The following is a 25454-nucleotide window of genomic DNA, read 5'->3' on the forward strand; positions in this document are numbered from 1 at the left end:
TAATTAAAAAATGCTATAATATTTATGGGTCCCACAACATATGGGTATTTGGGTCTTTTTTATGTAAAATTAACAGAAAAAATATGACTTTTTGGACGGAAGGATTGAAGAGCAAGACGGAAACATAGTCAAAGACTGCGAAATAATTTCATTGAACAATGAGAACGAAGTCATGTATTCTATAAAACCTCAGGGACCAGAAAATAATTTTTCCTATTTAAAATTAAGAGGTTCAATTGAATCATAGGTCCTAAATAAATATGTAGACCCAATTTATAAATAATAACAAATATATTATGTATAATATTTATATATTAGAATATTATAAATAATAGTAATAATGATAACAATTAATTACAAAAATATTTGATAAGAAAAGAGGATAAAAAACGTAGGATATTAGTATGTTCTGTCCTTTTCAAATGATTCGTTTGCACATATTTTTAATTTTTTTCTTTATAATTAAATTTTATTTAAATTATTTATATTACTTATGATTCATTTGACTCGTGAATTCACATTCAATTATCTAACTTCATGTATTTGAGAAATTTACTTGATCCATTGTATCATGAATACTTTGAAAACAATGAGGACAACCCAATCGGATAGTCAAAAAGATAATACTCAATAAGAAGAGTATAATGTAGGTAAGCAATTGATGTGATGCTTGAGTTTGTCAAGAAGAGCACCTATGCACATGGAGGCCTATCTTTTGAGTAAAAACTTGAAATCTTTATTATTATATTATTTGAAAAGATTATTCAACACTATGGATTAATTATTTACATCTAAAATTAAATTAACGCTTTATATTATGAAAAAAAAATTGTATTCTTAAATCATCTATTAAGTGTATTTTTCTTTTTTTTATTTAACGATAAGGTAATATTATGAGTAAGCTTTCACACACTGTACTAAATACACCTCTCTTGCTTGTAATGAATAGTGGGGAATCCACCGCATCAAAAGAGAGATCAATTGACCTCTCTTTTATATAATTCGTCTAGAAAATTTAAGGAAAAAAAATCTCATTTATAATTTAATTTCAAGGATCGAAAATCAATCAATAAAGAAGGAAGCAACGGTTATTAAGTGTATTCTAAAAATATATGTAGTTTAATAATGAATTAACATGCTAACTTTTATGTGTAAGAAAATTGGTAATATGAACTTTTGTCGGTAAAATCTGATATTTTATCGGTAAATCACAGTTATCGACAAATTACCGGAAATATTTTTTTTACTAATTTCATAAACCATAAAATTTGTAGGTATAAAATTTATAGGTATAGATAATTTGTTAAACTTTTTTTTCTAGTAATTTTATTTTCAAAACTTTTAAAATTTTATGAATAATTTATTTAAAGTTTATCAGTATTTTATCAGTTGTATGTTAATATTTAATCGATAATTTGTAATTAGTTTCAGAAATAATAGTAAAATAAAATGTAAAGTAAATTTTTGTTGCTATTTTGTCTCTATTTTATCATAACCTTTTTTATTTTTATTTTTGATTAATAAATTAATTATATTTTAATAATTTTATATTTATAAACTTTAATAGCTGAAATAAATAAAAACATCACAAATAAGTAAAAATTAGACAAAAAGAGGAAAACACGTAAGGAAAAGAAAAAAGAAAACAAAATTATATACCATACTCCTCAATAATTAGGATCGGCCTTCATAATTTAATAAAAAAATTAATTAAATTTTATATAGAGGAAAATAATACATAGTATATTGTATCCCTGATAATTTTAGTTCATAAATATATGTATTAACTTAAATGTTTTAAAATGGATTCTTTTTTATTTTGAGTTTTGATTGAGTAGATTCAATTTAAAGTCGTCTTGTTTCGTTTTTATAGTAGTATACCTCAACCGAACCAGAGCATACAAAAAGGTTGTCCGGTGTGGATGCATCTGTGCTATCCGCAACCAACCAAAATTACCACGCAAATCTTTTAGCTCACTATATCAAACCTAAAGCATAAAGCCATAAAGCCATAAAGCCAACGGCCGAAAGCAGTCGAAACAAAAGAGTCTAATGAGGCGTGACCCTGACCTTGCTCCACCTCATCCGGGGCGACTAGTCTGCTTCAAAGAGGGTTGGTTGCAGAGAGACACTTTCAACTGTGAAGTGTTGGTCTAAAAAGGCTGTGCATAGACACGCATAAATAATGTGAAATCCTCACTGCTATATTTGTTATTAATAATATTAATTAATTATCCGTCCCTTTAATGTAACTCAAATAAATACAAATCCAGTAATATTCCAAACCATAATATTTGATACAAGCCATGGAAAAAGATATAGCCGGGCAAAATTTTGATCTTTAAATTTCCAATTTGAAGGATAAGCAAGTTCTCCAAATGCAACTGAATGATTAGAAACAACACAACCCTGCAAATTGAAGGAAAAAGTATAAAATATACACAAGGAGTCTCCAAGCAATAAACGATGCCACATCTTGTGAAAATCTAAAATAATGAAGGTGGCACAAAAAATAACTGAAGAATAGAAGTTACCAAGAGCAGTGGCTAGCTCAAGGAATAACTCCTTCAATTGCTTGCTTTTCAGTTTTTCCCTCTCAAACTTGAGAATTCTTTTTGGAACTTTCCCTTTATTTTTTACTAGGATAATACCTGCATTACAGTCGAATCTATGTTAAACAATATAAACTTAGACCATTCATCCAGATTCAGACAAATCTCTTTTTTGCATTTTCTTACATTTCACAAACAGAGAATATTAGCTGCTGATGCTACTCAATAACAGGGCATGATAAATATAATTCCCAAGCAGAAATTGTAAGGAAATTAGTGATAGCTACCCTTCCAAACTGGATTTTGCAGGCAATGCATGCAAAATTCAAAATTTCCAATCAACTCCAGAGGAAAAGAATTATCTTATCCGGCTTGCATGAACAAGAGATGCATGAGCAGAAAAATCAATAACATAACAATTTTGAACAAGAATTCGCATCTAAAGAGACAAGCAAGAAGGGTAAAGAGATATCATGTAACTACATGCAAGTGGACAAAATTAACGAATCAATTACTGTTTGTAATTCAGGCAAATACCCGCAGCACATAAGACTACAGTAAACATCAATCATGAACAAAGGAGAAATGGTACCTCTCTTGATGTACTTATATGAGAATACAAGATAACAACAACTTGGCTGACTATTTTATGAATTGGAGCAACAAATTCTAGATCTATAGGACTGAAATCAATCATCAACTTCTGCTTTAATTTCCCTTTGTAGCTCTTCCTTGTACTCTTCAAATGTGCCAGGAAAAGTCTCCACAGTTCCATTTTCCACCACCCAAATTTCACTTCTTTCTTCATCCTCACAAACACGAGAAATAAGCCTAGAATCATGACTGACCAAGACAACTCCGCCAGTGAACTCATCTAGTGCATCAGCCAATGCATCAATGCTCTGCATGTCTAAATGATTTGTTGGCTCATCCAACATCAATATGTGTGGCTTCGACATGGAGATTGATGTGAATACAACACGTGCTTTCTGTCCTCCTGACAGCTTTGCAATTGGAGTGAGGTGATTATGGCTAGGGAGTCCGAATTTCCCAAGCTTTGCACGAACAGCCTCCTGCTTGCTAAGTCCCTCCTGATCCGGATGAAGACGAAGCAGATACTGAACAGGTGTTTCATCCATTGTTAATAGGTCCACAAAGTGCTGTGAGTACCTCCCAATCCGCAATTTCTGACTTCTTCTCACCTCACCTTCACTAGGAACTAAATCCCCAGCAAGAAGATTTAGCAGAGTAGATTTTCCAGCTCCATTGGGACCAACAATGGCAACACGAGTTCCCATATCAATGCCCACATCAACATTCGATAGCCTGAAATCATCTCGATTAGGGTAACTAAAGCTGACTTCAATCAGCTGCAAAAGTGGTGGTGTCAGCTCTGTAGGTTCAGGGAAGTGGAACTCCACACTGTAATCTTTCCACTTCTTTGGAGCCTCTGGGAGGGCTTCATCTTCATCGACCTTGCCCTTTGCCTTGTTCTTTGATGCTTCCTTGGCAGCAGCAAACTTCGCACGGTCTTTAACTTTTTCCTGCTGAGCACGACTTCCTGACCTCCTGGCAGCTTTAACCTGCTTATCATAAATCTCAAACTTCTTGTTCATCTCTTTTCGACGCTGCTCATATCCACTTTCAAAATCATCAAAATTTCCACGGTAGACATGAAGCTTCAAGTCATGAAGATGAATAATTTCATTGCATACTGTATTAAGGAAATCTCTATCATGAGAAACAACAACAAGAGTTTTCTTCCACCTGCACAGGTACTCCTCCAACCATAGAACTGCCCTGAGGTCAAGGTGGTTAGTTGGTTCATCCAACAACAAAAGAGTTGGCTGCACAAAAAGTGCCCTAGCGAGCGAAATTCTCATCCTCCAGCCACCACTGAATGATCGAGTAGGACGGCCTTGCATTTCCTTAGTGAAGCCCAGTCCAGCTAGAATTTTTGATGCCTGAGCCTCAGCAGCATCTGACCCTAAGATCTGCAATTTCTCATACAATTCAGCAAGCTTCTCTCCCACATCATTTCCATTTACATCTTCACTATCATCGTCATCATCAACAGCTGAAGTTGAATCCTGCAAAGACGTTACTTCTTGCCGAATCTTGATAAGCTCTTCATTAGCTGAAACAACTGCTTCAAGAGCAGATTTATCATCTCCAACCACCTCTTGTTCTACCAGAAGCACATCTATATTTTTAGGAACAGGAATCTTCCTCCAAGCAAGAAGTTTTAACAACGTAGATTTCCCCATCCCATTGGGCCCAACCAAACCATATCTCTTTCCATGAGATATCTTGACCGATGCATTCTTTAAGAGTTCTTTACCCCGCGCTGCCACAGAGAAATTATCGATAGTAATATCCTTGACATTAGCATCTGCTTCATCTTCACCTTCAAGAACTGAAGCTCGGCTACCAATAACAACAGTGAAAGCATCATGGTCATCCTTAAGGGCCTCTTTTTTTGCCTGCTCTGCCACATGTGCAGCAAGCAAGTCCTTCTTTTCTCGTTTCTTAAGTTCTTTGTCTGTCACAGAGATTTCAAGTGGCTTTGGATCATCCCTTTGCAGTCTATTTGACTGTCTTCTGATCTCAGACTGCTGTTTTTGCTCATCCTCAGAGCCATAATCATCCTCTCCATCAGAAGGAGGGAGATCAATCCCATCAGTATAAGATGTAACTTTTGGAGCCTTAGCCTTAGCAGTGCTCAATGAAGTTGACCCCTTTTTAGGCTTGTCAGGTTTCTGGTCCATGCCGGCAAGCATGGCTGCAACAGATATTTTCTCTTTCTTTCCATCTTTGTTGCTTGTCTTTGCTTTTGCTGCTAAACCAACCTCTTCTGTTTTCTTTTTTCCCATAGTAGAAATTACTTTAGGAAAATAAAAAAGCTGGAGAAGTTTAAAAAAAAAAAAAAAAAATTGCAATCTCGTGTTATTGGACATATAATTATATTTAAAAAGAAAAAAAAAAAGCAGAAAAATGCAGTTAAGAACTTCAATAGAAGCCTGTCAAAAAGTAAAAAAAATGCATGTAAAAGCATAAATATTGAAGAAAAATATAAATAGCATACCAAATTGGACAAGATACAACATATTAGTGCTTAGACAGAGCATAAGCTGAGAGAAAAGCCTTTTAATTTATCTATGATTCACAAAATTGGAGTAATCAAACATCGCCATACGTGCAGGCTCGATTCAAAAACTCGAACATAAAATATACTTCAGAAACTGGAACTAAAAGCCAACAAACCCTGCATCTTCAACCTAAAATCCTACATCTATCCACCAAATCCTAAGACCTATTTTAAAAAATAAAATTATTCCATGATTTTTGTGACCTCTTCACAAAGAAGAGGAGCCATTACTTGGCCTTCGAAGAGGATATCCGGTAGAATCCAGAATATCTCTTCGACTCTAATGGATCTCGAGGTTTGCACAGTGATTAAATAAAAAAAAAAGAATGAAAAGGAGAAGAGTCAAGCTAACCGAATTTACTTCTGATTAATTTCTTCTTGTTGTTTGTTTCTTTGCAGTACGGCAATGAAACAAGCGAAAGTTTCGCTTGGCTCAACTCCTGGAGTTTGACGATGCCGGTGATGAGCGATCGCCGTTCCGTGGCTGCTAGATTTGTAAGTGGCGGAAGTAAAGCGTGTATCGAGGGAAGAAAGAAGATCTTTTTTGTTTTTAAAGGTCAGAATAAGATGAATTTATACGATGATGAAGGGGTGAGCAATAGTAGTCGGTTATGAACCCAAAAACTGGATTGAACCGACATATTTCGCTCTGGTTCGGTCAGCAATTTTAAAATCTAAATACCAGTCTGTTTGATCAGAGAAACCCATTCGGTTTTCTATCTGATCCGATTATCTTTATACTAATCGAGTTTATTTATACATCTTAAATTAGCTGATTTTAATTTTTAAATAACCAAACTCAAATCAAATTGATTTGATGAGATTCAATTTTGTTTGGTTTTATTATATTCAATCATCATAAACAGTTATTCAGCTATACCGAACTGAGCAGGTTGAGTTCAGTTCAGTTAAACCGACTGCTCAACTTTTCAGTTGATGTACACTAACGGTTAGATCAAATCTATTTGGCAATAGTATAGTTTATGTTGTGTGTTCATTCTATTCATGATTATTTAAAAATAATAATATTATTATTATTAACTATTAGTACAAAGAAGTTTAATTAACATTTTTAATTTATATAACACCCATTAAAATATAATATGATATATAAATCTCAAAAATAACATAAAATTTTCTTCATCCCAAAATATAAATCATTTTATTATGATTGTAATATAAATCATCTCGAGTATTTTAACGAGTAATAAAATATATTTTTTAATATTGTATTTATTTATATCAGATACAACCATTATTTTCACGGGTTATTTTTTATTTTAATATAAAAGAAAAGGTGCGTAGCACTTTATCTCTCTTCTCTTTAGTTTTTTAAACTCCAATTTTAAACGGTGGTAATTCCTACCTCCTACTTTCTATCTTCTTTCGCTTTAATAAATTTATATCTGTTTTTCTATAACAGTTTTATCTTTTTTATTTTGTTATTATTGGTTGTGCCCATATTTAAAGTTTTTTTGTCCATTTTTTGTGAGTGTAATCCCTTCTTTGTGAGTGTTTAGTACTAAACAAAACTATGATATTTGATTTTATTTTATTGGAGACTTTAGATCTTGATTTACAGGTGTGGATCTTCGATCGATGGAGCCTAGTAGTATGGCATGTTCCTCCATTGATGCTATTGACTCATAGCAATAGAAACTCATCTGTAATCGTCATATGTTGTAAGTTATTAGAGAAGCAATCCAGTTATAGAAGAAGATCCAGAGGAGTTATTATTTTGACGTCCAAATCAATTAAAGGACTAATTACTACTATGAAAATTTATGTCTTTTGTCAATATCAACTTTAAGCGGAAAAATCTAATATTATATTTTTTTTTAATTTTAGTTTCATTCAAAAGGATATGAATTCCCTTGTTTTCTTAAAATATCAGCCAACTCTATTAGCTACTAATAGTAAAGTTCTATATCCGGTCTATAAACTTATTTGTAATTCTTGATATTATTATTAATGAATTATATTTAAAAAAAAAAGATAAAGAAAGGGTATTCAGTCAAATTTTTCTTTATTTTGTTAAAATTTAAGAAAATTAATTATTTACTTAGGGGTGTATTGAATTAGGATTGTGTTAGATTTTAAAAGAATTATTGAATTTGACGGAATTGAAGGATTTCCTAAGATTTTCACAAATTCCACTAAAATTCTATATAGAGTTTTATGGAATTGGTGGGATTTTTTTTTATAGATTCTGATTGACTTTGATGGAATCACAATGATTTTTATATATCTAATCGAAATTAATTTCAGGACCTAATTAAATAAATTAAAAGGTTTTAGAGCTAAATGAAAAACTGAAAAATAGTGAGGGATTAAAAAGCAAAATGCGTCATCTTGGCCAAAATCATTATTTTTTTCGTTAAAAATTTATCGCCACCAACAGTGAAAGACCTGCAATGGCTAGCGTCATCAGTCATCCCTCTTCCGTTAACCGATATATTAAACAAGTTCGGTAGTAGATATCCGATCAATTATTAGTAAAAAATATATTTTAAATAAGTTCGAAATTTAGATAATTAAATATTTGTGGATACCTTACCTGTTTAAGAGGTAATTTCAATGGGTTTTTGGACAGATAAAGGTAGTAAATATTAAACGGGTTCGAATATAAGTACTTAAAAATATATATTTAAACGGGTTTAAAACGGATACGGATAGTAAAATTTTAAACAGATACATATACAGGTAGTTTAAAATTCGCGGTTACCCACTCCGCTTTCGTTCTATTAAGGGGCGTATTGGATCAAGAATCTGTTAGAGTTTAAAAGATTTTTGAAATTTAGGTTGATGATGAATTTGTGAATGACTCTTTTATTCGTATATAACACTCTAAAATCCAACGAAATCAATAATTTTATATAATCGTTCCAAATCAGCAATTTTTTAAATACCATAAAATTTGTATGGACTTTTAAAAAGTTATAATTGAATACCATCAGATTTTTGTAAATTTTATAAGAGTCTGAATTGAATAACACAAAATTTAATAGATTTTAAAAAAATCTACATTGAATACTATTGAAATTCTAAAATCTTTTAAAATCTGACAGACTCTTAATCCAATATACCATACTTAATCTCCATGTAAAAACCTTAAATAATTTATATTTTAAAATAGAGAGAATATACTATAAATGATAATAGTAATATAAAAACAATCATATCCGAAGGATATCAAACAAAATTTTTAGAAGTATTTGATTTGAAATTCAACCGGATTTATTTTTAATCAAAGGGTCATAATTAAAATAGCATTTGGTTTGGTTTATATAGAAAATCTATTTAAAATAAGTCACAAATAATAACAGTATTCTTTCAAAAATCATTTTAAATCGTTGTATTTTTCCTTTTTTAGAAGTAAATTTTGAAATTTATTATTTTATCCTTATCTAATACTTTGCCCGTCTCATAATTATTGTTCTATTTCCTTCTGCATTTATTCCAAATTGTTATCTTATTTTATTTTTTTAGGAATAAATAATATTATTAAAAAAAATTGATAAAGTACATGTCTTTTTGAATCAAAAAATAATAATAACAAATATATAAGTTAATTTTTATTAAAAAAAATGAATACATAATGCTTTAAAGGTAAAAAGCCATTTTAATATTTTTAAAATCTGCAACTTATAATTTAAATAGTATCATTTTCAAAAAAAAAAAAAAAAGGATTAACCTAGTGATGAATATACATTTCTATATGGATAAAGAAAATTTTTAATTCCTTATATAGTTTTATCCTAAATCAAATTTGAAGGAAAAAATAAATGAATGGTTAACATTTTGAAATGGAAAAATATGGAAATTTTTTGATAATCTCTAAATTAATTTGTTCGGCGCGGCTTGATCACTGGCTCCCCTTGTAGCTTGGTGGTCTTGGTGATGTTTGCCAACTCCACATTGGCTCGGGTTCGAGTTGGTGTCAGGTGGAGAGAGAGAGAGATTGGAGACAAGAGGTATTTCAAAATACCTTTCTTTTTCCTTACTATGCCTTTGCATTGAGTATACTTTTTAAAATTACATAAAATTAATGGGAAAAAGTGAAATTTGAGAAATTTATTTTTATTGTTAATTGATTGTTTAAATTATATTGTTTACCTTTTCTTAATAGAATATCTATAAGAAATCAAGAACCATGTAATCGTTTTTTTTTTTTTTTTTAACTTAAACACATATAAGAAATTAAGAAAATATTCCCAAGAAAAATACTGCCATTGCTTTACAATAATTACATATAAACAACCAAAAGAAACAAATAGGTTAAAATAACAACATCTTAAAAGGTATGTAGAAATAAATATCCAAAAATTTTGAGGATTCATTATAAATGTTTTGAATAATAATACTATACAATACAAAATATTTTATACGAATCTTTGCATTAAGTAATGATAAGGTTCTAATGCCATATTATATAACAATTCAAAAAAAAAAAAACAATGCATATACATATATTAGAAATAAAAGTGGTGCATCTTTTTCTTTTTTTTTAATAATTCATCTCTTTAAAATTAGCCTAATACACAAATTTAATTCTTTACTTTGGCCGATTCTCTTTGTAACTTTTTGAACTTTGCGGGAGTTTAGTAATGATAATGTATTTTCATATTTTAATAATAACTATTTAAAATCAGTTTAATACATGACATTTGCTTAATTCTCCTTGTACCCTTTTGAACTTTGCAATGTTCAATAATGATATTGTACTTTCATATTTGAGTAATAATTACATTACTCACTAAAATGAAACAATTTTATAGGGGTTCAATGGTAATTTTATATTTCATTTTAGTAAGAAGTATATTTATTACTAAAATATAAAAGTGTAGGGTCATAATTAAATTTCTGCAAAGTTTAGTGAGCCACTAGAATAATCAGCGTAAGGTGAAATTTATGGATTGAATACTTTAAGATCATGGCAATTTGAGTTAAATTGCACATGGCTTGTAATTCATTTACAAATGATAATGTTGACCGCTATGCATATAAGAGACAAATGCCATTTGTAAAATGGAAAACATTTATGAGTTGTTTGGATGGATGTAAATATAGGAAGATGTAAAATAAATGGTGAAAATACTATGGAATTTTCAAAATTTTTTGTTTGATTTGGTGAAATATGTTAAAAAGGATGTAAAACAAATTTATTTTAACACCCTTTCTAACCTAATTTTTACTCCATTTTGAAACAAAAATGAATATGTAACAGACTGATTTTCTTTTAGTGTCGGTAATAGTGATTTACCGGTCTGTGAATAGTACCATCGGTTCGGGACTTGGTATTATTTTAGTCCGAAAAAATTACTATGCATATTTAATATTTTATTTACTATTTTTGGAGCATGTTTGCATGATTTAGGCGGGTAGAAAATATTTCATGAATATTATTGGAGAGTTTATGTATTAAATGCATAATATTTCTAGTGTGGTATATTAAGAAATAAATGAGGAATTATTTTAGTGGAGTTAATTTAATTAATTGGTGGAGTTAAATAATAAGTAGAAAAGAATTATTTGAGAAATATTTAGAGCCATTGGGCGAGATTACTTAGGACTTGATCTTAGCCACACATTTGGTATGAAATTAGGAAGTCAAATTTGACTTTGGCACCTTAAAGTTATTTTCTTTCTTCTCTTCTCCTTCTCCACGCCATTTCCATCTTCTTCCTCTTTCTTTCATTTTCTTCATTTTCTTACCTCCAAATTATCACCAAGCTACCTAATTAAACCATAGAATAGTACTTAATTCTTAAGAATTAAGTAGTAGAAGTTGAGATTGGTGATTAAAAGCAAAGAGAAGTGAAGTTACCATTGAAGTAAATAAGTTGTGATTTTTGAGTTTTGTGAATTGTTAAGTAGAATGAGCTACAAGTATTGGAATTAGACATAAAAATATGTTTTGGAAAGCTGAGAAATAGAGCTACAACTTTCATGAAGAAGTCAGAAACAAATGGAAAGTATAAAGGGGTCGAAAATGAGTTCCAATCCCACTGCAGAACATATCTAATATTAAAATTCATCAATTTAACCAAAACATACAAAGTTCCCAAAATATATTCAAAACCCTAACCATGTAAAAACAACTTAAACAAGTGAAAGTATTATTGCACTAACCTTATTAACAAGCTTGAATAAGCTTGGAAAGCCTTACTCCTTGGCTTTCTCTTTACCCTTTGAGGATGGTTCTCCATCCTCTTCAAAGTATGAGAAATCAACATTAAAAGCAAAAATTGACAAAAGAAATAGTTGGAGCATGATTTAATGCATCAATAACATATCTAAATCATGAATTCTACTTAACAATTCACAAAACTCAAAAACCACAACTTACTTACTTCAATGGTAACTTCACTTCTCTTTGCTTTTATTCACCAATCTCAACTTCTACTACTTAATTCTTGAGATTTAAGTACTATTCTATGGTTTAATTAGGTAGCTTGGTGGTAATTTGGAGGTAAGAAAATGAAGAAAATGAAAGAAAGAGGAAGAAGATGGAAATGGCGTGGAGAAGGAGAAGAGAAGAAAGAAAATAACTTTAAGGTGCCAAAGTCAAATTTGACTTCCTAATTTCATGCCAAATGTGTAGCTAAGATCAAGTCCTAAGTAATCTCAACCAATGGCTCTAAATATTCCTCAAATAATTCTCTTCTACTTATTATTTAACTCCACCAATTAATTAAATTAACTCCACTAAAATAATTCCTCATTTATTTCTTAATATACCACACTAGAAATATTATGCATTTAATACATAAACTCTCCAATAATATTCATGAAATATTTTCTACCCGCCTAAATCATGCAAACATGCTCCAAAAATTTGTATTTATAATCTTCTCATTGCTTTCAAAGTATTTGAATTAAATGAATGCGATTTCGGTATTTATATAGTTGAGTAATTTAAGATTTGCCTTGGCTATTCTTGTTAATTTACTTGTTGGTTATTTAGCACCACTGAGTCTTCCACTCAGCGCGTTGATTTTTATCACGCGCAGGTTAGGAGCAGAGGGTGTTTTTCAAGACCAGAGGAGTAGCTTCAGAGTAGATATCACATTTTGGGTAGGATATTTTGTAAATGGTGATTTTTGGCATGTATATAAATATTGTGTTGTGGAGGTTGGATATAATAAGTTTATAATGTATTAAGAGTTATGATTATTTAAGGAAATAACATCTTATTATATTTCTGGTGTATGATGATTTTGTATTCCTTGAAAAGAATGTGTTTAGAATATTATGCGTATGTTGAGGGATATTTAGAAGTGCTTGTGGTATGTTGTGTTGAATTGGAGTTTTGGGAGTTTGGAGAAAATTGGAAGTGTGTATATTTTCTTTGTGTGGCAAGTTAATTTTTAAGGGAAACTCTTGCGAAATTTTCGTAGGACAAGATTGTCCATAATTTGGGAATTTCCTTAAACATTATTTTTGTTAAAAAAAAAAAACAAAATGTTAATTACTTGCCTCTTTATGAAAATTTAATCACTTCTAATTTGTGATATAGCTTTAATAAGTGACATAAGACGGTGCTCCAGCACCGATTGTGGCATCCGCCGTCTGGTTCTCCGGAATTGGCCGGTTGGTGTTTGAAATACCCCGAAATTTTATTTTCAAAACTTTGGAATTTTTATTAAATCAAAAATCTGAATTTTTGATAGTATGGGTTGTTAAGACCGAGCAAGTTTAACTTGAGCCCAAATTTGAATTGGGCCCAAGCCTAATAAACAGACTGTCTGGAAATTTTGATGAAATAAAATGGAATGCTACTATATAAACTAATTATCCTGAATTAACTTAGTGTTATTATTATTGTTGGTATTATTAGAAAGTAAATTGAAGAAATGTTTTATGACCCAACTAAAATAATTAAATAAATCGAACCGGACCCGAAAATCAATTTGAATTGTCGAAAACCCCACGAATAATCCGAAAACCGAGTGAAAAACTCGAAAACCAAACAAAATCAAACCAAACCGGTTCAAATCGAATCGGAATGGTCTAGAAGCCACTTTCTTTCCTTTTCTCTTTTCTTTTCCTTTCCCTCCTTCCTTTCTTTCCTTCTTCTTCTTCCTCGCGCGCGACATCCTCTCCTCTCTTGCTCACTACGATCTCCGTCCACCGGCCATGGAAGTCGACACCAAGCACTCCATCTTGCTCCTCTCGTCGAGATGAACTCTTCTATGGTCTTAGTTCGCGTGATGAGGCCTGGAATTGAGAGAGATCCCGATTGGAAGGCTGTCCATCGCACGATGAAGTTTTCCGGCGAAATCTCATCAATTCCGTCAACTCCAAGTGCTGGGGTTGGTCTCAAACGACTCCTCTCCTACATATGAACCTTTTTCCCCCATTAATTTGTGATGTTGCTTGAGTTTTGATAAACCACCATGGACGGCGGCTTGAAGGTGGCTGTGGAGCTAAATCCGGCCAAACGAGGCACTGGCTCAACAAAGTGATCGCAGATTTGGATTCCTCACGAAAATTGGAGGCAGGTGGTGGTGACCTTGCAATTTTCTGGGCGGTTTCACTTTTCCGCCCACCGTGCACGGCGGTCGACGGCGGCTGTCCGGTGACCGGCCGGCGACACTCCGGCGAGGCCCCGAGAGACAGAATGCTCTTCTCTTCGCGCTGATCGTGGAATCGTCGCCCGATTCTCAATTGGTACGTTCTAAGACCAGTTTCTTTATCTTCGGTATAAATTATAAACTTAGTAAATATTAGTTAATTAAATTGAATTTGGATGAATAATCAAACAAATATAATTTTGTTAAGAAGCAATCGGTATAATATTGATGTAAGCTAATTTAGGAACTTGGATAAATATTGTTAGGAGAAGTTATAAATTAAGGCTTAGACAAGTGAATAGTTTTAGAGCAATTAGTAGTACCATTGAATCATGCTTGGAGGTTAATATAATTTATTAATTAGTTAATTTGGAACTATTAAGTGTATATATATATATGTGAGTTTGATTAGAAATTCGGTTCTAGTAATGGTATGAAGAAAGAAAGACATGTATAAATTATAGATGATTTATGAGATTGATTAGTTAATGTGTAATATATAATTTTGGTGTCGAAAAACTCCGAATTTAGTTGATGATTATTGAATACATAAGCTATAGTTTTATATGATTGTTAAGGGTCTATATTAAATTGTTTAACTAGTAATGTGTGGAGGTTAAGCAAATAGCTATTTTTCATTTATTTGCTTATTTATTTATTTACTTAATGTTATATAATAAGTTGAAGCTTGACATTAACGATTAAATATTGATGTGATTATTTTGGACGGAGGAAGGGAAATTAATTTGTTTAATTGCTCGATGGATGGGCTGTGTGTGTAATGGTTGATGGATGTAATATTGCTGATATTTAAGCAGGTAGATAATCCCATTTTTAGGGGAGATGCTGCCGAAATTTCGATAGAACTTAGATTAGTTTTAATTAACAATATAATTAATAAATTTATTTAAATAAATTCTATAATTTGATACATAATAAATATAAAGTACTGTAATTATTTGTTTATTTTCATTATTATTCATTTAAGTATTCCAGTATTTATTTATTTATTTTCATAGTTATTGTTTATCATTATTATTATTTATTTTATTATTATTGTTTATTGTTAACACTATTTACTTATTTATTTGCATTTGATGTTGGATGTCTAATTGATTAATATGTTTGCATTCGATTGCAATGTTTGATTAGTTGTGTTGTGATATTGCTGTGCTTTGCTTGTGTGGAATTGGGATGAAGTGGGTCACCATGGGTTTGTGAGACTGTTTCTGTTATACGGATCCTGATTCTGATTTCTGTTATATTCTGATTCTGTTATATGGATCTTGATTCTGTTTCTGTTAGCCGGGTAAATGGGAGATCGGCGCCCTCGTGTGCACCTGATAATTCTGTTTATTCTGAAACCACAGGATGGCCGCTTGTTGTTGCGCACCTGAAAATCTAGATTTGATTGCAGCCCGCAGGGTGGCCTCCTGTTGTGAGCGCTTGATGATCTAGATTGGATGGAGACCACCGGGTTGCCTCCTGTTGGTATGGAAAAGAAAAGAGAGAATGGAAAAACAATGAGAGGGCTGGTCAAGTGAGGTTTAGACCGGTCGGCCAGTATGGGGGATCGGCTCCCTGGTGCACACGTGAGAGGATGAGCCATGTGGGAGGACGGCTTATCGGGGGTTCGGTGACTCCACTGACTAATTTCCACGTGATGTGATTATTTGAAGGTAATATTGTTTGTGAGTGCTGGTGACATGCCATTTGTGTGACTGACTGCGTGAGCATATAACTAGTCGGATGACTAGATTGATATGTTTACACATTTGTGTGACTGCGTGTGTTGTGCAATAATTATTACTCCTTAGAAAACTCACATGTCTTGTTTGATTTTTTAGGAAGTAAGTTTTTCTTTAATCCGATTTAGGCTATGTTTTTTCGGCGCAGGGCAATAGAGAAATTTTCCTAGTTCCATAATTATTTCACTATGTAATTATGTGTATAAAAAGCTATGTATACCAAAGAGTTAGTGACTCCGCAGTTGTAGGATTTACATATATTTAGTCGTGAATTAACATAGACAAAATAATTCTGTAAGCCATATTAGAATGTGATGTATTGTAAACTGGGCCCGAACTATAGAATGCTGTAGAAGATAAACTTGGGCCGAGAACTAATAAAATGTTGAGGTTTATTTTCCATAATCATATGGGCTGAATGTTGAAATTTATACCGAGATAATAGATTCTAGTGTTTCAGGCTTACTACGGGCCTCAGGGGCCTTAAGCTTACCTGGGCCCTAGTGCCGGTCCGACCCACGGAAACGGATCGTGACAGTGTTACAGAATATTATCATTTTCCAGCCTTATTTTACTTCTAGCTTTATTTTACTTCATCCCTTTTCTAAACATTGCATTATGACAACATGTGTGTGTTTATGACAACGTAATACAAAATCGGTAAAATATATAAATTCGCCCTTATACTTTATGTAAAAAAACATTGTTGCACTCATAACATTTATTTTGACATATTGAATATTTAATTTATAAAATTATTAAATTAAATACTTCAGCTTATAAATATTATTCTATTGAATACTCAAAGTTTTAATATTAGATTAATTAAACACTTATATTGAAAAATATGAAAATTATTATTCCAAAAGTATAGAACACACATTAAGTGAATATATTGCACAGAAATGACAAAAATATCAAAAAAAAAAATATTATTAGTATAAAGAGGGGTACGATATTAGCAAAATTCATAATTTTAGGGACATAATAGGTCACTCGTAAAGTTTGAGATGCCACAAAATATTTTTTGTAAAGTACAAGAATATATTTATGCATTTAACATATAAAATCCAAACGCACTTCTACATGCCTTAGATATCAAGCTAAGTATATATGTATATGCTAGAATGTACATAGATTTTTTTTTTTAAAAGAAATTTTACTAAAAATTTCATTAAGTGAAAACTGTATACAGATATGAGATATAGATCAATATGTTTATATATTTTTATATACGAAGTCCAATAATAAACCACTTATATAAAAAAATAAAAAAAAATACCATCTTGATTTGAACTATTTTATCGAATTGACAAAATATAATATTTATACCATAAGCAATCGCTTGCTTCACTTGGTGATTATTCATGGTCACTATTCGATTCCATGAACTTTCTACAGAATATGGACAACAATAAATCTAAATATTTGGGCGATAATAACTTATATCTATATATAGAGGTATGGAAATTATTTGCAAAAAAAAAACAAACAAAAAAGGGAAATGGATGACCACTGATGAGAGCGCACTGGTGGTCGTTCATTGGAGAAGAGAAAAAAGCTTTTATGTTTTAGATTTTGAAAGAAAAAGTGAGAGAAAACTGTATAACATCAAATGATTTTTTTATGTATATAGCTTGTTGATAGATTCTTTAGTAAAATTTGTTTATATTATGCTATTAGAATATATAAATAAAGCTAAATGAATAATAATAAATGCATTTATGATTTTTTAATAATGAGAATGAAAATGAGTAGATAAATATTTATTGAAAATAGCGGAATTTATAAAGATAAATAAAAAAATGAAATAAAAGGATAATTAATTAGTTTGATTTATTTTATAATTAATAAAAAAATAACTTCTAACATCATCAAAATCTACAAATTAAGTAATTCATTTTAAATATGATAAACTCCACCATAATCTAATTTAATTCAAAAAATAAATAATTATTCAATTTACTTCCAAATTATTTATTTTAAACTTAATATAAAACAATGACCATGCTATGATTTAAATCCATAAATTAAGGAATTTATTTATATCATTAAAAACTATATAAGTTACTTAGGTAATATGCTATTATTTTTCTAACCTTGTACTAATAAATTATAATTAACATAATTTAAATCAGTCAATAAACAATCACAAATTCAGTTTATTTTTAAATAAATATAAAAATAAATAATTAAAGCACTGAAATTTAAATAAATATAAAGTCAAATAATTATAAAATTATACATGTTACTTATTTAGAAATTTAAGTTGCAGTACAAAGGAAAATTTGCATGCTTTATATATATATATATAAAAAAAAATACATCACTTAGGTCAATGGATTGGCTAGTGGATCCCATAAATAATAACTTTTAATTGTCTGATTTTAATCAAAATGAATTTGGGATATAAGTTTAACAAAAAAAAAAAAAATATTAAGTTCGTTTTAAAATGTAGTTGTTATGATCCGTATAGTTCAGCCCGTGGGATGACTTTATATTAAAGATATGTCGACATACCTCACAAGTCAAGAATCCGTCGTGTTATATATGTAGGAAGATAAAGGGTGCGGATTTTTTTTTTTTTTAAGTTAGGAGTAAAATTTTTAAAAAAATACATATTTTAAGAGATAAAATTAAAAATTTTCAGAAATCTGGAGGATAAATTTTTTAAAATGTTTTTAGAGAAGAGGCGGGGCTGCCTTTGCCCTCCCTCCGCCAACGGGTATATCCTTTGAAAATAACTTAAACTAAATTAAAAATGACATTATACCCCTAAATAGAAAACTGTAAACTGAAAATTGAAGACCGAAAATTAAATTATTCAAATCCATGAATCAAACCAAATTAATTAATTTAAATTTAGCAAACTGAAAAATCAAACTAAATATATTTTGCTGTGTTGTATGTTTACTCCTAACAAAACTCTTAAATAGATTCCAAAATTTCCACAAAAGCCTAGTTAAAGCTTTTGTTTATTATTATTCTTTTTTGGTTTCTTCCAATGGTTTCGAAGTGACTTATTTATTTGAAAATGAGATTTTTCATGAAAAGAAAATATGTGAGAAAAAAACATTAGGGGAAACTAATTTTTCTTTATTTGAAAAAGGGTGAGAACAATATCAAAAGTTTGGGTCCATAAAATTAAAATCTCTCCAAATTTGAGAAAAATAATAATTAATTAATGCAAAAATTGCATTATTTAATGTAAAATAAATTTTATTATTTTTTTATTATTTTATTTAATTTCCTTTTTAAACGAAGTTGCATATATAAATTCACTGTTGAAATTTATTATTTTAACTTTATTACATTCTTAATTTTTATTTTGGTATATTAAATACTTAACTTATAAAATTACATCTATTCAAACACTTTAATTAGTAATTTTTTTTATTGAATACTATAATTTATAAAAATTAAATCAATTTTTACTTATTAAATAGTTTAAAAATATAAAAATTATTGCCTTAGCCCTTAAGTATATCTCAAATCAAAAGTTAAAGGTTAGTTCTTGTATTCAGCCTTTTTCTGCTACTATGGTGTGATACTCGTCTCTCTGTCTATATTATATATATAGATTTCGCAAATTTCCCTTTTCTTCTTGTCGAGCAAGCTTTTTGAATCAAAGCGAAGAAGAAAGAGCCAGAGAGGCACAAATGGAGAATAATGAAACGACATCGTCATCTGGAGAAAATCCAAAGCCATGGCAATCGTATCATACAGTTTACACTAACGCTAAAGCAGGTAATTTTTCAATTGATTCTGGACTTTTCTAGTTCTCCTTGATAATCAACGAGTTTCACCATTACTATCAGATTTTCTAGCTTTATTCACAATTATAACAATTATAGAAGGTTTTTGATTGATAAAAATCCTAATGATTTTGTGAAGTTGTTACTGAATTGAGTGAAATTGTGTGATTTTTAGGTATGGAGGAAGTGGATAAAGAGAAAGTGCAAAGAATAGTATATGAAATGAGTAAGGGATCAAAGTATTTTGAGAATGAGGAAAGGAAAGAGGCTTATATGAGGCAGAAAATTGAAAAAATGCGTGTCCAGTGTGCGAAACTCACTGCAGCTGATATCTCTCATTACCAGTTGGTAAAGCTGAAGAGGCCTATTTTGTTTGCATGCGCTCATTTTGATTATTTTATTAGTTAGTAATAAAGATATGAGATTTAAGTTTCACCTGTTTTTAGGGATATGAATAAAATGATAGATTTAGTGTTGCAAATTGTTTTGGGATTCATGCACGAATTTGGAAAGATGAAATTCATGGACCATTTGAAGAGAGGATCCCACAAACTGGTCCATGATTTTCATGATTGAGTTTTGAGATTGAAAATATTTTTCCTGTTATATAGAAGATTCACTCGGAAAGAAGCTTACTTAGGTCCAATGCTGAATTTCTATAGAAGAAAGTGTAACTATGTTTGTTGTGGTTTGATACTTCCCGTTATCTTGCAATTTATATTTTATCCTATTCACAGATTGCTGATAAAAGAATTTTAGAGCTGGAAGGCATGCGTGATCTTTCAAGGATCTGGTTACATGTAGATATGGATGCTTTTTATGCAGCTGTTGAAACGTTAAGCAACCCTTCATTAAAGGGCAAGCCAATGGCTGTTGGTAGCATGTCTATGATCTCCACAGCCAATTATGAGGTTTGAATTTGCTCTGTGAAATTTTTCCATGTTTGAATTTCTAAATGATCCTAGTATACAAAAAACTTAAATTAAACCTTAACTGTGTGCATCTCTGATTCATTCCTCAAATTTTATTGAAATTCTTATTCAATATGCTGTAGGCACGTAGGTTTGGAGTTTGTGCGGCAATGCCTGGTTTCATTGCACGTAAGTTATGTCCACAGTTAATTTTTGTTCCCACAGACTTCAAGAAGTATACTCATTACAGTGATTTAACTAGAAAAGGTAAGTTGTTATGTTTCTCATACATACTCATTTGCTACATACTTTATAATGCAAATTGATGTCATTTTTTTATATCTTTGACATACATTAGTTTGTCTGTAGTTTTCCAGAAATATGATCCCCGTTTCACGGCTGCTAGTTTGGATGAAGCATATCTTGATATAACTGATGTCTGCAAAGAAAGGGGCATTGCTGGTGGAGAAGTATGCTCATGCATGTTTTTCTTTATTGTCAGATGTCTTTCATAACATTGATGTTCATTTCCTTTCTTTGGTGCCAAGATTGCTGAAGAACTGAGAACTGCTGTGCATGAAGAGACTGGTCTAACATGCAGTGCTGGAGTGGCTCCAAATCGCTTACTTGCTAAGGTTCTTCCAGCTGTTTTCTTTACTATTGTTGAATTTTTTATCTTGTGGACTAACATTTGGTATTCTTTTATTTATTCTAACTGTGAGAGTGAAAGTAATGAAATATCTATAGTGCGTATGTTGCATTGAAACTTCAAGAGGGGCCTTTTGACAAAGCTGTAAATTTTCTGAAAGTTGAGTTGGTGTAATAAGCCCCATGGTTAAATATAAAGGGATCTCTTATAAAATATATCACTGATAAAACATGGAAGACATTGTTGACTAACTATATTTGCAAAGTAAGGTAAGACTATCCAATGGTGTTAGGTTCATTCATTCTCGCTCTCTCTCTCTCTCTCTTTCTTTTGAAGTTGAGCTTATTTTAGAAATTTCATTGACAGCCCAACATGAAACATGATAGGTTTTTATAGTTTTTTCTTTGATTATATTCACTTCATGTCTCGAATATACGTTATTCATGTGATACACTTATGGTTGCCTTTATTATATGTACAAATTGCAGCATGGAACAATATAAATTAGGTAAAGAATCATAGATGTTTGCAGAACCTTATTTTTTATATTTATCATATGATTTTAGAGCAGGATTTTTCCTTAAATCTTGTCCACTTGACTATCCGTGTATCTGCAGGTTTGCTCAGATATAAATAAGCCCAATGGACAGTTTGTTTTGCCAAATGACAGAATGGCTGTCATGACATTTATATCCTCACTTCCTATAAGAAAGGTATATTTGCTTTTGCTGGTTTATTTAAGTGAATTTGTCACCTTATGTTGACGAAGATTAAGAACAACCATTTTTTAGTATGATTATAAAATTATAATAAATTTTCACATTTACTGAAACACACATCATTTGTATCCATACAGATTGGAGGCATTGGTAAGGTCACTGAACATGTTTTAAAGGAGGTTTTAGGAATAAATACATGTGTGGATATGCTGCAAAAGTGTGGCCTCCTCTGCGCACTATTTTCTCGCTCTTCAGCAGGTTTGTGCATTGGTTGGAGTTTTCTAACATTTCCTATGGTTCTAATGCAGAAATTCTATGAAATTTGTCATGTGAGGGTAATAGTGTTATCCTATCAAGATTAGAGTGAGTATGACCTTATTGATATAGCAATTATTAAATCAGAAAAAAGAGAACAAATTGTTGAGTTGAACTGGCACATTTTAAACTTCAAGGTTTGAAAATGTTATCTTACAAGATCTGAACAAATTAATTTAAAGTGGCCACAAATCAGGCAGCATATGTTGTTCCATTAATGTAATTTCTACATTTAAAATTTGAGTATATATAGTCACGTATGCATTCTTCTCTTGCAAAAGGAATGGGGTGACATTTTCTTCAGCTCATGTTCATTTTGTTGATCTCTTGCAGATTTTTTCCTCTCTGTGGGACTGGGGCTTGGAGGAACAAACACCCCTCAAGTCAAGTTTCGGAAAAGTATTAGTAGTGAGAGAACATTTTCTGCCACAGACGATGAGGCACTTCTTTATCAAAAATTAGGTAAGCGACTGCATAATATTTTCTTTAATCATTCAATGAATTTTATAGACGTACAGTGCTTTGAGATCAAGTAGTTACTTGTTTCTGGCTTATTTCATGTAAGATTAGTTTGAAATATTGCTTAAATATGATACTGAAGTAATTTGTTGTCATCAAGAGTATTTCTCATTGATGGTGTAGTAATAGTTATACTTTTGTCCTCATACTGAAAATATACTTCCAAGCAGATTTTGCTGAATAGTTGAAGCTATAGAATTATCTGAAAAAGATTAACCAAAATTCCTTAAAGTTGCAGCTGATATTGCGGAGATGCTGTGTACTGACATGGAAAAGGAAGGGCTTCGTGGTCGGACATTGACTCTCAAATTGAAAACTGCATCTTTTGAGGTAGGTTCTGATAGTCCTTTTTTCTGAAAAATTACTCAGAGACAAATTGGAAGGTTCCTTTCAAGTGATTCTGGTGCGAGGCTCTCTTCTTTTTCATGGCTCTTACCTGCCTGGGTAAAGAATTGGGAGCAGGCCTGCGTTGGGCTGGAGGGATGGAGGAGATCCAATTGTTATAGATTCAAACAATCTACTGCCAAAAGTTGGACCTGGAAAAAGAGGGTGTGATATCTTGGAACTTGTCTTATCTTCAGCATTTTGCAAGAAATAACTTCTCCAAAGACATAAATACATGCTGTTCTACTTTGATTAGCAGAGGACGGAGACCTTTTCCTTTGCACTAGATTCTCCTTTAGTAGTTTCTTATTCCAATTCCTTACTAGAGTTGTTTTTGTAGTTCCATTCATTTGCCATTCATATTCTGAAGTTCATTGACAGATCTTATTCCTTAGGTTCGAACCAGAGCTGTGACACTACAAAAATATATTTGTTCAAGTGAAGACATATTGAAATATGCTTCAAAGCTGCTGAAGGCTGAACTTCCTATTTCTTTAAGACTAATGGGTAGGAAGGATTTCATGCGCTGGTTAATACTATATTTTCATTTAGTGGGTGATTGTACATATATCATGTCTGATATGCATGTGCCTCTGCATGAATATGCATATGTATTACTGGGACAGGGTTGGGTTTATCGGTAACCTTGGAAAAACTTAATCACCTTTATGGTGCTTATAGAATAACAAAGTGTTTGCATTCCTATATTAGGCTTGCGGGTGTCACATTTCAATGAAGACAAGGTTGGTACTCCATCTGACCCAACACAAAAAACTCTCACCGACTTTATTGTATCAGGAGATGCATCTAGAAAAAATATGAGCTCAGATTGTAGTGATCAACACTTCATGGGTGACATAGAAGAGGCCTTTTCAACTGGCAGCCATGATATTCATCACAATGAAATTAGGAATCCCTTAGACAGCAATAATGTAGAAGATCTGGATGATCGCCATTTCACAATCAGTAATAATGGTGAAGCAGAGGAAGTTCATGAATCTTTGAGCAGCGATGTATGTTTGATTGTGAAACACAAAGTTCGGTACACAATCTTGATTTTCATTTTTCCATTTAGCTTAATCATGCTTTTTGGCATTTATGTAGGGGAATACTGTGGATACTGGAAGGTTTGATTCAGAATGTTGTCACACTGAATTGTCAGAACTGAAGGATGCAGAGTCGTCTTTGCCTCAGCAGGTTGATGGAGGTAGCCCAGACATAGTAAATAAGGCAGTCATCATGGACAATGCAGCAGTCTTTTGGGTAGATAACTACAAATGTTCATTATGTGGGATTCAAATGCCACCAGATTTTATTGAGGAAAGACAAGAACACTCGGATTTTCATCTTGCTGAGAGACTTCAAAAGGAGGAATCTAGCATCAACTCAAGAACTCCTATGCGGAGGCAAAGGTACTCCATGATATATACTTACCTGATTATTGGATTACATAATAGAAGCAACCAACTTCTCTAAACCATTTGATGACTTTAGCTTGAACATAGAAGCAAAATCGACCTTATATGCTTTTTAAAGGGGGAAGTGCAACTGGTTGGGCATTAGAGTTGAATAACTTTTTATTTATGAATATACTTGGAGCTAATTTGATATTTTTATTGCTAAAAGCAGGTTTGAGTCAAAAGTCAAGAATTCTTTTAGGCTAATGCATAATAGCTTCTTGCAACATGGGTTTTATGAGTCTAAAACTGATTTCGGAAGAAGTTTGTAGTCGAAAGTTTTCAATCACCTTATTGCCTTCAAAAGTTTATCCATTGGCTCAAAATAATTGCTTCTAAGTTTCAATGCTAAAGGTACTCTTTTATATAAAATATTGCATTTGATCTGATCAGCCTGATCTTTACAGGCTTGTTTCGAAGAAGACCACCGATGTATCTGGCCGAAGCAGTTGTAAGAAGCACAAGCCATCTCCATTGAAAGACAATCATTTATCCATTGATATGTTCTTTGTCAAAAGCAATCAAAAATTCTAGCAGTGTATTTCTCATTTTGTTTTTGTTTTTAGGCTTGTATATATTGAAATTGTACATTAGCATAGCAACATCTCATTTATTCAATTTTAATTTTACTGATTTATTAACTGCAGTGTGATTTATTTCTGATTTAATAGTTCAAATTCATAATTGAATAGCTGGAGTTTGAAGGATCTTTCTTGATCAG

General features: G+C 31.4%; 2 protein-coding genes across 7 annotated transcripts; one reads left to right on the forward strand and one right to left on the reverse strand.

Annotated features, from left to right (window-relative positions):
- Window positions 1–2183: 2183 nt before the first annotated feature.
- On the reverse strand, window positions 2184–6262 carry ABCF4 (general control non-repressible 4). Of its 3 annotated transcripts, none has more exons than XR_001047700.4 (4): window positions 6062–6261; window positions 3145–5455; window positions 2535–2651; window positions 2184–2409 (listed from the first exon to the last, which is right to left on the reverse strand). XR_001047700.4 is itself a non-coding variant. In XM_012237737.4 (2 exons), exon 2 carries the CDS (start codon window positions 5423–5425, stop codon window positions 3242–3244), a length of 2184 nt encoding a protein of 727 aa, XP_012093127.1. In that variant the 5' UTR covers window positions 5426–5455; window positions 6053–6262; the 3' UTR covers window positions 3043–3241. The 3 variants fall into 3 exon arrangements, 1 of the variants encoding a protein (XP_012093127.1); XR_001047699.4 differs by having other exon boundaries at window positions 6053–6261; XM_012237737.4 differs by lacking the exons at window positions 2184–2409; window positions 2535–2651 and having other exon boundaries at window positions 3043–5455; window positions 6053–6262.
- Window positions 6263–19532: 13270 nt separating this feature from the next.
- Window positions 19533–25374, forward strand: LOC105650782 (DNA/RNA polymerases superfamily protein). 4 transcript variants are annotated; one of them, XM_020676776.3, is made up of 15 exons: window positions 19533–19771; window positions 19955–20127; window positions 20517–20690; window positions 20834–20957; window positions 21060–21160; window positions 21239–21325; window positions 21957–22052; window positions 22196–22316; window positions 22707–22835; window positions 23125–23222; window positions 23343–23441; window positions 23672–23783; window positions 23988–24289; window positions 24381–24688; window positions 25141–25374. In XM_020676776.3, the coding sequence occupies exons 1-15, from the start codon at window positions 19684–19686 to the stop codon at window positions 25265–25267; spliced, it is 2139 nt and encodes a 712-aa protein (XP_020532435.1). In that variant the 5' UTR covers window positions 19533–19683; the 3' UTR covers window positions 25268–25374. The 4 variants fall into 4 exon arrangements, with proteins under 4 accessions (XP_020532435.1, XP_012093124.1, XP_020532436.1 ...); XM_012237734.4 differs by having other exon boundaries at window positions 23131–23222; XM_020676777.3 differs by lacking the exon at window positions 23343–23441 and having other exon boundaries at window positions 19534–19771.
- The last annotated feature ends 80 nt before the right edge of the window (window positions 25375–25454 follow it).

Source organism: Jatropha curcas, chromosome 6 (assembly GCF_041381405.1).
Source record: "Jatropha curcas cultivar XTBG-Jc1 chromosome 6, XTBG_Jcur_1.0, whole genome shotgun sequence".
Lineage (NCBI taxonomy): Eukaryota > Viridiplantae > Streptophyta > Magnoliopsida > Malpighiales > Euphorbiaceae > Jatropha > Jatropha curcas.

What these genes read in the sequence shown, in the direction of transcription:
- ABCF4 (XM_012237737.4), bottom strand. Translation starts at nt 5,425, where the DNA reads ATGGGAAAAAAGAAAACAGAAGAGGTTGGTTTAGCAGCAAAAGCAAAG.
- LOC105650782 (XM_020676776.3), top strand. Translation starts at nt 19,684, where the DNA reads ATGGAGAATAATGAAACGACATCGTCATCTGGAGAAAATCCAAAGCCA. An exon ending in CCTCACTTCCTATAAGAAAG is followed by an intron (nt 22,053 to 22,195) that starts GTATATTTGCTT and finishes GTATCCATACAG; the next exon opens with ATTGGAGGCATTGGTAAGGT. An exon ending in ACTCCTATGCGGAGGCAAAG is followed by an intron (nt 24,689 to 25,140) that starts GTACTCCATGAT and finishes TGATCTTTACAG; the next exon opens with GCTTGTTTCGAAGAAGACCA.